Source organism: Pipistrellus hanaki, assembly GCF_964339955.1.
Source record: "Pipistrellus hanaki genome assembly, chromosome: 1".
Classification (NCBI taxonomy): domain Eukaryota; kingdom Metazoa; phylum Chordata; class Mammalia; order Chiroptera; family Vespertilionidae; genus Pipistrellus; species Pipistrellus hanaki.
In genome coordinates this window covers 140,082,469-140,096,289 of record NC_140503.1, presented here as the reverse complement: position 1 = coordinate 140,096,289, position 13,821 = coordinate 140,082,469, and the positions used below count along the sequence as shown (strand labels likewise).

The following is a 13,821-nucleotide window of genomic DNA, read 5'->3' as shown; positions in this document are numbered from 1 at the left end:
ATTAGAATGTCTTGGCATGGAAGGGGAAGGTGAAGGTGGGAGGTAAAAGAATGCCAACTTTAGTAACTTCTGCTGAAGACCTCCCTATGTGACCTTTAACTTTTGCAGAATATACTTCTGGAAATCCTGGAAAGGAGAGACTATTCTGAATCATTAGGAGATCAAAACTAATGCCAGTAGATTTTTATTGCAAAGCATATTACTCCCCTGGAGCTCCAGTGCTCCCATACAAGCACATGTGTACACACTCTTGCCTTGCGAACGACACATCATTTCTACTTCAGCCTCCCTTGTTTAATCCCTTTTTAAAGCTTCTCACTGGGCTGTGACTTACTGTGTGGCTGCAGGGCAAGTGGGAATGTTTAAATAATGGGTAGCAGGAGTTGGGCAAGTATTCATAGATGGAGAATTAGGAGGGAAACAAAGCTGGCATGGAGAGAAAACCAGACAGATGGGATCAGTAGTTGCACCAAGCAATGGAATCCTCTCTTCCCTCAGTGGGGTAGTGACTTTAGTGACCATCTCTTAGGTCTGTGTTGTAGACAACCAGACATGATAAAGAGAGCCCAACATCCTGCTATGCCTGCTACAGCTATTGCCCTCCTGCACATGCTCAAATCAGCTAATACCTATTTAGTTCTTTCTCTGTGCCTTTTCTTCTTTAAGAAACCACAGTATCTCCTCAAATATTATGGTGAGTGGGGGGGGGGGGGGGAAGGGGGACATATGAATACTTTCAACAATAAAGATTTTTAAAAATATTATGGTCAGGATTGTGTGCTTTATGTTGAAAGATAACTAACTCCTGTCCAGTTTATATCACAGTCAAAATGGTATTTCCCTGAGAAGTTTTATACAGTGTATAGTTCAATCACTCTTTCACAGTAATGAAAATAAAATAAAATAAAATTTCTTATAACCTTTTCAACAACACCATTTTATCCCTAAAGAGATTATTTTACCCCTAATCTTTGACAAAGGACTTCTGAGTAGGAAGTCAAGTTCAGAGTAGTCATTTGTCTTTGGACATGGTTGACCTTTTGATAAATAAAATATTATATTTTGTTTTCAACAGAAAGAAGAGTCAGTGGATGACAAATGGCAACGAACAGTTTTCCAGAAGTCTGTTCCCATGAGCACTTACCTGGTGTGTTTTGCTGTGCATCAATTTCACCCCATAAAGAGAACCTCAAAGAGGGGAGTACCTGTGAGTCACATTATAGTTTTTAAAATTTTTATCACTTGTGCATTTGTAATTCATTTTCTACTTTTTTAAGTGTTTCTCTCCCCCGACCCCCACCCCATGGGGCAGACTAGAAAAGTTACCCAGGTCTGTGAGATTGATGGTACCCTGAACAACATAGAAAAATGTAAGCTAAAAGGATATGGGTGAATAATAGACAAACACAACAGACATAGAAATGGGTAGCCTCAGTTTATTAGGACATGCCAAATTTATTTATTTATTTATTTATTTATTTATTTATTTATTTATTTATTTATAAAATATATTTTGATTTTTCACAGAGAGGAAGAGAGAGGGATAGAGAGTTAGAAACATCGATGAGAGAGAATCATCAATCAGCCGCCTCTTGCACACCCCCTACTGGGGATGTGCCCGCAACCAAGGTACATGCCCTTGACCAGAATTGAACCCGGGACCTTTCAGTCCGCAGGCCGACGCTCTATGCACTGAGCCAAACCAGTCCCGGCTGGACATGCCAAATTTAGTAAAATGGTTGAGTATCTCTGTGTGGGTGGGGCACCAGATGGTCCAGAGAGGGAGGAGAAAGCCAGAGGTGGACCAAAATCCTTTGACGAGCAGTGAGAGGTTGGCGGTGCCATTTCTGCAAGCCTAAGTGTCAATAAGCATTTTATTAAAGTCTAAGAAAATATAAATACTAAGTTTATTTATAATCAAGATAACTATTCAATATTTTCTTTTAAAAAACCAAATAGTTTTACCTAATCATTTTTCTCATTTTGGAGACCCCCATTTTGCTTCTCTCCTAAACACTAGGCCTATCATTCCATGTCTGTGTTTTTGTGCTGCATAATAATATATATTCTCATAGTTTTTTCAATATCATTTTATAAGAAATTATCACCCCATTTTAAAAATGAGAGAATTAAAATTTAATAATTTTAAGTAATTTGTTCAAGATCACTCAAAACACAAGTGGTGGAGACTCAAAATCCTCAAATCTTCCCAGACACTGTGGCCTGCTATGCCTTTTGAAATATGATATTCTGAAAATATCTTTATCCTGCCTGGCCATCACTTGAAGAAAGGAGTGGATTTCTCTATTTTCTGTAAAACTAGCTCCAAGGGAAATTTACTTAATGTTGGTACAGTAAGGGTTGATACTGAGATATCCTAAACCTAGGTTTTTAGTATGCTGCCTATACTGTATCTGAATTATAGCAAATGGAGGAATACTCATTTTTCAAGGGAACTTTGAAAGGCCTTTTCAAAGGAGTTGTCTACATCCAACTTTTGTCTTTCCTTTATCACATATGTTGCTTTGATGCTCTCATTGGCTAAGAGATAATATTACTGTGTAGCTACATATACTGGCTCGGGGAGCCATTGGAACCTGTATAAGTTAGCTGAGCTCTAAGGATGGGTTTCACTATATAGAGAATTTGGAAGTATGTAATGGAAAATCTAATTTGGAAAAGATCCCCAAATATCTTTCAAGTGGTAAATAGTTCTTAAATGGGTCTTCTATCAGAGCTGAGTGCATAACATTCTATTTTAAACCAGTGAAATTTTCCTCTTTTGGTTGGGAAATGAAGATAATACTGTTGTATTGTATTACTTTCTAGTCATCTGTTTGATAAGAGAGGAACAGAAAGCCAGACTCTCTTTGGATACTTACCAGAGACTCGAGTCAGGAGAACTCAGTGAAAGTGAGATGTGGAGCTGAGAAGAGTAGATGCCTCCTCCCTCTGCCCCATGCAGAGGAGACAAAGTTTTTCCTCCTGCAAAAACCTGTGCTCTTTTTAATTATTTACTTGGACAGAGCATAGCCAATAGTAGTAGTTGAACCATTCATTATGTTAAAACTAGAGGTCCGGTGCATGAAATTCGTGCACAAGGCAGGGTCCTTCAGCCTGGTCTGCACCCTCTCCAATCTGGGACCACTTGGGGGATGTCTGACTGCTGGTTTAGGCTCAATGCCTGTGGGATCATGCCAAAACCAGTAGTCTGACATCCCTCTCACAATCCAGGACTGCTGGCTCCTAACTGCTCACCTGCCTGTCTGCCTGATCACCCTAACCACTCTGCATGCCTGCCTGATGCCCCTAACTGCTCCCCTGCATGCCTGATCCCATCTAACCACCTTTGCCTGACTGCCTGATCACCCCTAACTGCTCCTAACTGCTCTCCCCTGCCAGCCCGATCCCCCTAACTGCTCTCCTTTGATGTCCTGATCCTCCTAACTGCTCTCCCCTGTCAGCCTGATAGCCCCTAATTGCCTTTGCCATGGCCCTGCCATCGCGGCTTTAGACTCTAGAAGGACATCCAGAAGATCATCTGGAAGATGTTCACCCTAATTAGCATATTACACTTTTATTAGTATAGATATTCTTGTTGCTCATGAGAAAAAATTATATTGGAGGACCTTGTCCTAAAAAATGTTAAGAAAAAAGGTAACTGAGTTGGAAAGTAGCTCAGAGGTATTTTAAATCTGCATATTTCCTTTTGTGAATGTTAGATGTATTGCATTTTTATTAAATCCTTAAAAAAACAAAACAGAATAACTTGAAGAATAATTTACAGTAATTTAGCAACAGTGGAGGCCAGCCATTGGTGGATTTTTCTACAGCTTTGTTGGCAAGAAATCTATGCCTGAGGTCTTTTTCAGGGTTAGTTGAAGGAAATAAGGGTTTTAAAGTAAATAAAAGCACTGAATTCTATGCCCCAAAACAAAATACCCTGAACTGTATAAAATGTAGAGATATTACATGATATTTTAGTTATGTGAATTAACTCTTGAGCTAAAATGTGCTTCTCTTGCTCTTGCAGGAGTCATATCATGGGAAAGAATATCCCCAATAGGCATGTTATTAACTTTATAGTTCAGCTCTAAATCTCTTATTGGGATATACTGCAATCCATTTTCAAATCCAGAATAATGTGAGTTATTAATATATTTTTAAGTTTTTGGAAGAAATAAAGCAAATAGGAAAAAGGAAGAGTCCCATATTACCATATGTAAAATTATTTTAAACTAGAGGCCTGGTGCACAAAATTCATGCATAGGTAGGGTCCCTAGGCCTGGCTGGCAAACAGGGCTGAACTAGGCCTTCTGGTTGCCAGCCAGGGACTTCCTTCTGGCTGCCAGCTGGGATCCTCTTTCATTCTGTGTCACCCCCGGTGGTCAGAACATGTCATAGTGAGTGATAGAACTTCCAGTCTCCTGGTTGAACTTCTGTGGGGACACTTTTCATATTAGCCTTATATATATAGATTAATAGGTTTGTGATGTTATCTGAGGTACATTTGAACTACATCCTCAGCAACTTTGCCAGTGAAACTAGCTCCCAGGGAAATTTACCTTAATGTTGATATAGTAGGGATTGATACTGAGATATCCTAAACCTAGGTTTTTAGTATGCCGCCTATGCTGTATCCAAATTATAGCCAATGGAGGAATATTCATTTTTCAAAGGGAATTTGAATTTTAAGTTTTGCACTAGTCTCCAAAGAACCATTCAGGACATATTAAATGGCAAGGGCAATCCTTGAAAAACAGTAAGTTCTAATTAAGTCTTGAATTTCTTTGAGCATTTGACCTTTGTCTTCTAAAAGAACGGTGTGCTAAAAAGTGCAGTTACCTGGCAGATTATCCAACTCTTGGCTTTCATGAGAAGAGGAAGTTGGGAAGAATTGTTCACTAAGAGAATGCTGGTTGAAACTATCCATTTAAATAGGTTTATGCTATAACCATATAAATTATAATAACTCAGTGAAAGATTATATTGTACCTTCTTCCAAAAGGTCTCACAGGATGGTTTCTGAATACTTACACCTAGAATTATATCTGTGAATGAATCCCTCCAACTTGCCTAGGTCTTCTTTCTTGTTTCCCTCTCATAGCCATTTTCACTCAGGCTTATTTTATTAATATATATATATATATATATATATATGTGTGTGTGTGTGTGTGTGTGTGTTTTGGTTTGCTAAAGCTTTCTGAAGGATTTTGATTTTATAACATTTTATTGAGTACTTAAATTCTTTCATTTTTTTATTGGTTTATTCTAAATTAAGGGCTCTAGTTTTCTCCAAAGGAATATATTTAATTTAGGAAGCCATAGAAGATTGCTAGTGATTCTTATTCTCTATTTAAATTTTAAAAGCACACCTGAAAATAAAATATTAGTAAAACAATAAGTTCTATGAGTAAGTTATATTTTTAAGAGTTATTTTTTGTTTTTAAAAAAGTCAACTACAGTAATAATAATCAGCAAGCATCAAACAAATTTTGACTTGAATGGAAAGTGAGCTGCCAAGAAATGCTTTGTGTATCCTAAATGCCAGCGTTGGGTTTCTTCTCAAACAGTGCTTCATAGCAGCTGAGGACTGAACTCAAAGTTCTGAACATGTTTTCAACATTTTTAGTCACAGCATAAAAATAGTTCTCAGTCACCCAAACCTCAAGCCAAGGTTGTGCATATTTATAATTTATGTGTCCGGAGCAAATTAAAATTTAGAAAAAAATGTATCACAATCCTGTGATTAAGGCAGTCACCAACAAAACCTGAAAATAATGTATCACAATTCCTTTCTACTAAGTTTTATTCCCCCTTCACTTCCTGCCCACTGCTGAAAACCATTTTGAAAAACAAAAACTTTGTAAAATTAAACAAATATATATTGCATTCAGTAACTATGTACCTTCAATATGCATTTATAGAATTAAAAGCAATATAAAATTATGTTTTCTTTCCAATCCTTCTACCTCAGCATTGATAATGAAACAGATGGTTCCTTCAACCAGATTGTTTTATAGTCTTTATTGAGTGCCTACTATGTGCAGAAGGAAGATACTAAGCCCTAAAGGAAGTAAAATATGCTAAGATATCAGTACCTCAACAAAGATGTGAAAGAAACGTAGCTGTCTGGTTTCACTAAAATATGCTCTCAGGTCTTTGTTGGTCATACCATCCCTTTGACTACTAAAGCCCTCACCTGCGATTTTAGGGGCCCTGCGATAAATATCCTAGGCCAGTGGTCGGCAAACTCATTAGTCAACAGAGCCAAATATCAACGGTATAATGACTGAAATTTCTTTGGAGAGCCAAATTTTTTAAACTTAAACTTCTTACGCCACTTCTTCAAAATAGACTCTCCCAGGCCGTGGTATTTTGTGGAAGAGCCACACTCAAGGGGCCAAAGAACCGCATGTGGCTCGTGAACCGCAGTTTGCCGACCACTGTCCTAGGCCATTTAAAGAGATGTGTGAGCAGTTCAGATGAAACTCTGCAAAACCTCAACAGATGGACAGGTGCTAATTCTGCTGGATGAGAGGCAGTAGAAAGGCAAGTTGTTGTCAATAGGTAAAGTGTGACCATACATGTTATCATCTATAAAATATAAATAATGAGGTGTTAGTAATTGTTAAATATGAGAAGAGGTGGAAACAGGCAAGCGACAGACTTGGGGCATTCCTAGGCAAACCTGGATGGGTGATCGCCTTTATCAGTCGGAGATGCTCAGCAGACAAGTACAGTGAGGACATGGAGTCAGCACTCAGCTCACCTGCAGTGCTCCCCAGGGATGGTGGGAACCCTGCAGGCCCCGGCCAACTTCTGACCAGGGGGAACAGCAGCACTGGGGCTGGCAGTCTGTTCACGCTCATTTCTGTCTGTTCACATGGTCTTTCCAAGTTCAGTGCCACCTCCATCTCAGACCCTAACACACCCTTCCAGATTCTTGCCTCATCCCCCTTACTAAGCCCCCGCCTGCCCAAGGTGACTGTCATCCAGTTTTTTGAGACAAAGCCATCTAGACTTTCCTCTGTTCTCTTTCCACTCTATCTTTACAACATACATTCCGTGGTTTGCCTTTTCTTTTTCTTGGTCTTCTGTTTTTATTGCTAAGAGCCTTTCCAAACAGGCTCTTGCAAATCGAATGGTTTTGGTTTTTAAATGTATTGTGGTCATGAAAAGCGTAGTTTGGAAGTAAGAAACTTAGTTTTTCTCCCCCCTGCATTCCCCTCATGTTTCTCATGGTAATGTGAATGCCACAACGTGGAAGTCAGTAGCCTATGGGGAAGGGCGGACAGGGAAAATTGCGGAGGTTAACAATTCTACAGATTATCTCTATTGATACCAGTGCTCTTGATTGTTTTATTGAGTGCCTGCTATGTGCAGAAGGAAGATACTAAGCCCTAAAGGGACTAAAATATGCTAAAGATGTAAAATTATATCTTAGCCATATAAAACTCTTAGTTAATGCTCACAAGAATTTTATGAGATAGTTGTTATCTCTATTTTGCAGCTAGAGAAAGTCAGGTTTCAGTGGCAGCTGTAGAGAAAAGAGGCAGTGTATGGCCCAGCCTGCGTGGCTCATGGTTAAGCTTCAACCTATGAACCAAGAGATCATGGGTCAATGCTGGGTCAAGGCACATACTCATATTGTGGGCTCGACCCCCAATGTGGGGCCTGCAGGAGGCAGCTGATTCATGGTTCTCTGTTATTAGTGATGTTTCAATCTCTCCCCATCTCCATTTCTCTCTTTGAAATCAATAAAAATATGTATTTTTTAAAAGAAGCAGTATGATATAGTAAAAACAAGCTTTGTACTGAATTCTAGTGTCAGTTCTGCCTTAAGACTTCATTTTTTCTCATGTATACAAATAGGGAATTTATTTTTAAAACCCTTCAAACTAAGATTTTCATTAGGGGCCCACAGCCTTATTTAAAACCCTGTGGCTAGTTGAATGTTGGAATTCATATTTGTGCAATCTAATAGAGTAAAAACATTTTGTATTATTAACTGCAGTGGGTTCTGGGCCTCAAATGCTAATCAAACTAATACTTCTGCAGCAGTATTTGCACACACAGAAAAAGAAAGATTATTTTAAAAACCTCCTATCAGATGGTAATGTTAACTTGGTTTATTTTGAACATGTAAAAAGTTTTTATTTTTCAGAGGCCTTTCAATTTTATAATTGTGGGAGCTGGACTAGTGAAAGGATTGGGGTAAAGTTATCATCAGTGATGCAAAATATTCTATTCTATTATCAATAATAATGTCAGGTTCATAGAATTGATGTGTAGAATGAGACATTACCTGAGAAAAGCTATATTCCCTAGAAAATTTTTAAGTACTCCATAAGGCTAATAATTATTCGTAATGATTACAATACCAGGTTTTCTACTTGGTTTTGGTTTTAGCAACCTAGTAATCATTGAACGTACAGAAGGCACATGGCTTCATTAGGTTGTTCTGAGAGACGGGGAGCTAGTGGGTCTAACCATTGTCCAAGGGTCACATAATGGTTTTGGAATTCTTAATAGTCTCCCTTCCATTCGAGGACGCTTAGGAGCTTAATATTCTGTGATAAAAGCAATGGTCATAAAATATGATCCCAGAGCCTTCAAGGTAAGGGTAGATAAGAGTCATAGCTCACAGGTGATATGCAGATTGGCCTGACCTTAAGGACAGAACGTAACTCCTGTGCGGTGGTGTTTCTCAGAACAAAAGAGGAAGGGATTGGTTTTATCTGGGCTGAATTTACATTAATATCAGTCCTAGTCAAGGACACTGCATTCCTGTGCTGCCAACAGCAGAAATAGGAGAGTAAGAACATCTGATTATATGGCCTCAGCAGCCTTCTGCTGCAGGAAGTGAGCCTCCTGGCATGGGAAAGGAGAAGACTGTGTAGAAAGAGCGCACTGTCTTTCTCCCCTGCACTGCTCCACGTGGGGTAGGAGGCCTCACTGTTATCTCCCCTTCCGCTTCCTCAATCTTCATCCCCCCCCCCCACACACACACACACACCCGCCAAACACACACACACACACACACACACACACACACACACACACATTCTGTGCAGCACTGAGTCCAGAGGAGCTGCCCTTCCTGAAGTTTTTAATGGCAGCGAACCAACCTGGTGGAAATTCTGAGGGAGTGTTGACACACTAATTAACTCCCAGATGAAACATTCCAAAGGCTCCATTTGCAACCTAGGAGTCCTGCATGCACGGGAGGCACTGGGTTTCATACGGAGCAATCGTTTTGGCTCCGTTCAGCAGCCCCCAACTGGTTCCTTAGCTTCACTTAACCTCCTGGAGAATGCGCGTCATTGCACAGGAGGGCAGAGGGGAAATGTATCTCCACTTATGGCAAGTAAAAAAAAAAAATAAATAAATTAGAGAGCAAAAACCTCCGAGGATGTTGGGATGGTCACTGAGTGAGTTGTGTTGCCTTTGGAGACAAAAGTGGTCACATTTTCACGTAAGCAGATAAAACAAGAATGTCAAGTACCCAGTGGGAGTGGGCGCAGAGAGCCAGCACTGGCCATTTAAGGGGTGTGCCCTCTCCGAACTTGTCTTTTAAATTCCTGGTCTCTCCACTGTTCTACTAAGCAAAGATGGCCCAGATGTGTGCCTCAGTAAAAACCAAAACTAGCAATGCAGTTGAAATAATAAAGAAGGAAAATAGGCATAATTTTTTCCCTTAACGATTAGTCAGCCGTTCTGGTCAGGTATATGGGCTGGAACTAACGAGATGACTGCATCTTTGGTTTTGCTTGATGGTTTTGAATTATTTTCTTAAAATTCCACAAGCATACTTTATTTGAAGTCTTTAAAACCTTGTTTCTTTCAAGACATTTTTAGAGCAGTTTTTTTAAGTATAGTTTACAACCAAATTAAGGGAAGGTACCAAGATTTCACATATACCCTTGCTCCCACATATACATCATTTCTCCCATTACCAATATCACTGCCCCAAATAATACCTTTAAAAAAAATAAATAAAAAAGCCATGGATGAACTTACATTGACACACCATGATACCCAAGGTCCGTAGTTTACCTTAGTAAACTTAGGGTTAATTTTTGGTTGTACTTTCTATTTACAAAGCATTTCCAAGGCTCTCAAAATCCTCTGAGCTTCACTTGCTCATCTCTTCCTCCTCCCCACCCCCCACCTCAAGCAACCACTGATCTCCTTATTGTCTCTATAATTTTCCTCTTCCAAAAGGTCACATAATTGGAATTACTAGCATACAGGATATAGCCTTTTCAGATTGGCTTCTCTCATTTAGTAATATGCATTTATGTTTTCTCCCTATCTTTTCATAGCTCCATTGCTGATTCCTTTTTAGAACTAAATAATTTCCCATACCACAATTTATCCATTCACTCACTGGAGGACATCTTGGAGAATTATGAATAAAGCTGGTGTAAACATCTGTGCACAATTTGTGTGGACATGTTTTAAACTCCTTAGGTTGAATGCCAAGGAGAGTGATTGCTGGATCGTATGGTCAGAGTATGTTTTATAAGAACTACCAAGCTGTCCTGCAAAGCAGTTTTATGTTCCCCATGGCAATGATGACAGCTCCTATGGCTCCTCATCCTCACCATCATTTGGTGTTGTCAGTGGTCCAGATTTTGGCAGTTGTAGGTGTCTAGTGGTATCTCCTTTTAAATTGCATCTCATTGGTAATACATGATGTAGAGCATCTTTTCATATATTATTTCCCATCTGATATATTTTTTGGTGAGGTATCTGTTAAGGTCTTTGGTCCATTTTTTAATCTGGTTGTTTTCGGGGTTTTGTACATGTTGGATAATATACCTTTGTCAGATATGTCTTTTGCAAATATTTGTCCTCAGTTGTGGCTTGTCTCCTCACGTGGCACTGTCTTTCACAGGGCAGGAGTTTTTAGTGAAGTCCATGTTGTCAATTATTTCTTTCATGGATCATGCCTTTGGTGTTGTATCTAAGAAGTCACCTTCACATCCAAGATCATCTAAGTTTTGTTCTATTTTATCTTCTAGGAGTTTTATAGTTACATATTTTACATTTTAGTCTAGTTACAAGTTTTGTGAATGGTATAGGGTTTGTGTCCAGATTTATTACTTTTTACATGTGGATGTTCAGTTGTTTCAGCACTATTTTGTTTTAAACACACACACACACACACACACACACACACACACACACACACACAACTGTCTTGCTCCATTGTATTGCCTTTGCTTCTTTATCAAAGATTGGTTAATTATATTTATGTGGATCTATTTCTGGACTAGCATGTTATATTGATCTATGTGTGTATTTTTATTTTTTTGCTATACTGTCTTGATTACTGGTGCTTTGTAGTAAATCTTGGAATCAGGTAGTATCATTACTCCAACTTTGTTTTTCCTCTTTCAACATTGTGTTGACAATTGTGGGCCATAGATGCTTAGAAATAGTGGTGGTGGTGGCAGCGGCGGTGGTGGTGTAATCAGTACGTGGTTGGTTTATAAATGATGTCACGATATAATATTCTAGAGACCTATAGAATGCTGTAGCTTATCAAGAGACCTCCCACTCAGGAAAATCTTAAATCATTTTATTTTAGAATCTTCGAATAGAACAGTTAAAATATCAAAACAGTCATTAGCATATGGATAGAATAGTGGTAAACATGTACCCAAGAGCTCTTTAGATGAGAAAAAAATCACATGATTGATTTTCCAAAGACAAATTACACATAGATGATACATAGATGATAGATCAATAGATGACAGAGCAGAAGGAAGGTGGATAGGTAGCTTTATACTAGTACATCGATACATAGATATTAAAATGTCAAAAAGTTTGAAGTAGAAAAGTGTAAGAACATTTTAAAAATGTATTAAACAGTGTGCCAAGCATTATCTTAAATTATTTCTAATCATTGACATCACTCAGCGAGCCATGCTTTACACATGAGTTTCAGAGATGTGACATGACTTGTCCATGCAGAACTGAGATTCAAATTGGGCTTATTTGGCTCTAAAGCCCACCTTCTTTCCACTGCTTCAAAAGTTTTATCAAATGGAGACTCATTTTCACTGAATGTTTGTGTTTTGTTTAATAGCTCACTGTATATGTCCAGCCAGAGCAAAAGCACACAGGTGAATATGCTGCCAACATAACTCAAATTGTGTTTGATTATTATGAAGAATACTTTGCTATGAATTATTCACTTCCTAAATTAGGTAAGAATCATTTATTTTCTTATTTTTAATATTGTTTTTGTTTTCACTTAAGTTAGTTAACTTCCTCCAGGTTTATCATACTTAGTTAATACCCATCCCTAAATCTTTTTGTTGTGTGCCTACAGTATGTGTTTAATACTTAGTAGATGTGGAAGGATCTATTCTGGATTCCTTAAAGAATATCTATACTGTTCTTTCCTGATAATATATAGTCTTTTCTCTCCAAATAAAAATTAAAGTATTGTACTGCACAAAACTACAGATGTTGATAATGAAGGACCAGAAATCGCAACCTACATCAATGGGTTTCAATAGCATACTCTGCTTCCTTACCATCAATGAGTTGAGAAATAAGAATAAATGATGCTGTCAAAGTCCCATGTGCATCTAGTCTTTCTATTGTTACACAGGACTAATTCTAGATTTTTCAACAGTTAAAATAAAACAATGGTGCTCCTTCACTAAATATTTTTTTCCCCCTGATGGAGCAGTTTTTAAAAAAAATAAAAATAGAGCTAAATCAAAATGATACTGATATGATACTTCTATCAATAGCAGAAATTCTTTATTGTAACCTCAATGGTATTAACAAAGACTTTAAATGGAACACCAATATCGATGTCTAATATCATTCTTGATGCAAAGCAACTGGAATGCCAAATTCTCTACATGGGAATGGCTGTGGCTCTAAACAGTGTATAGATTTTCTCTTCAATGGCAGTAGATGCAGTTTCTTTTTTGATTGCTTAGCAACTATTACCAATAGAGGAGACAGGAAGAGAAACAACTTTTCATCAAAATCTGAATGTTTAATAAAATGTTCCGCACATCAATTTAAAGGACTTTTCCCCCCTCTTTATCTTTTCCCCTCTTTATCTCCAAGAAATCCTAGGAAGTGGAAATCTCACATATTTATTTCTCTCTTCTCTTTGCTTTGTTCCTTTCTCTCCACAAATACTGATGCCACTACTACTACTACTACTATCACCACCACCACCACCACCATAGCCACTACTCTTACTACTTCTACTACTACAACTACTACAATTACTATTACTATCACAACTACTATGACTACCACGTCACCACTACTACTTCTACTACAACTGCAACAATTACTACTACTACCGCAATTATTTTTATTACTATAACTACTACAACTGGTATAAGAACTATCACTGTAACAGTTACTACTACAACTTATACTACAACTTCTTTTCTTCCTTGTCTTCATCCTCCTATTCCTCCTCCTCCGTATTTCTACATGCATTTCAACTCTTTAAGTTTTTCCCCAATCTTTTCAGTATTGACTCCATTTTAGACTTCCCTTAGAAATGACTTCTGTGTTTATTAATCCACCCCCCAAAATTAAATTCTTCATAACACTATGGAAAATATTGGCCCTTGTGGGGAATACTTCTCTACCTTTTAAGTGGTATTCTTGTGAAAAAGACAAACAAACAAAAACCAAACATAAGAATGAAGATAATATGAAAAGTAAACTATAGCCATAATCTTGACCTCCACTTAAGATCTATCCATTTTCATTCTTTTATAAAAAGCTTTAAGAATCTCTATTTTAACCGGGAAAGGCCTTTCT

At 38.1% G+C, this 13,821-nt stretch overlaps 1 protein-coding gene across 1 annotated transcript in view; it reads left to right on the top strand.

Moving 5' to 3' along the window:
* Positions 1–13,821, top strand: part of ENPEP (glutamyl aminopeptidase) — an 83,389-nt gene that overhangs the window by 18,703 nt on the left and 50,865 nt on the right. The window contains exons 3-4 of the mRNA XM_084872261.1: positions 1,076–1,207; positions 12,101–12,221. Coding sequence (XP_084728387.1) covers positions 1,076–1,207; positions 12,101–12,221 — 253 coding nt within the window. The remainder of the gene's footprint in view (positions 1–1,075; positions 1,208–12,100; positions 12,222–13,821) is intronic.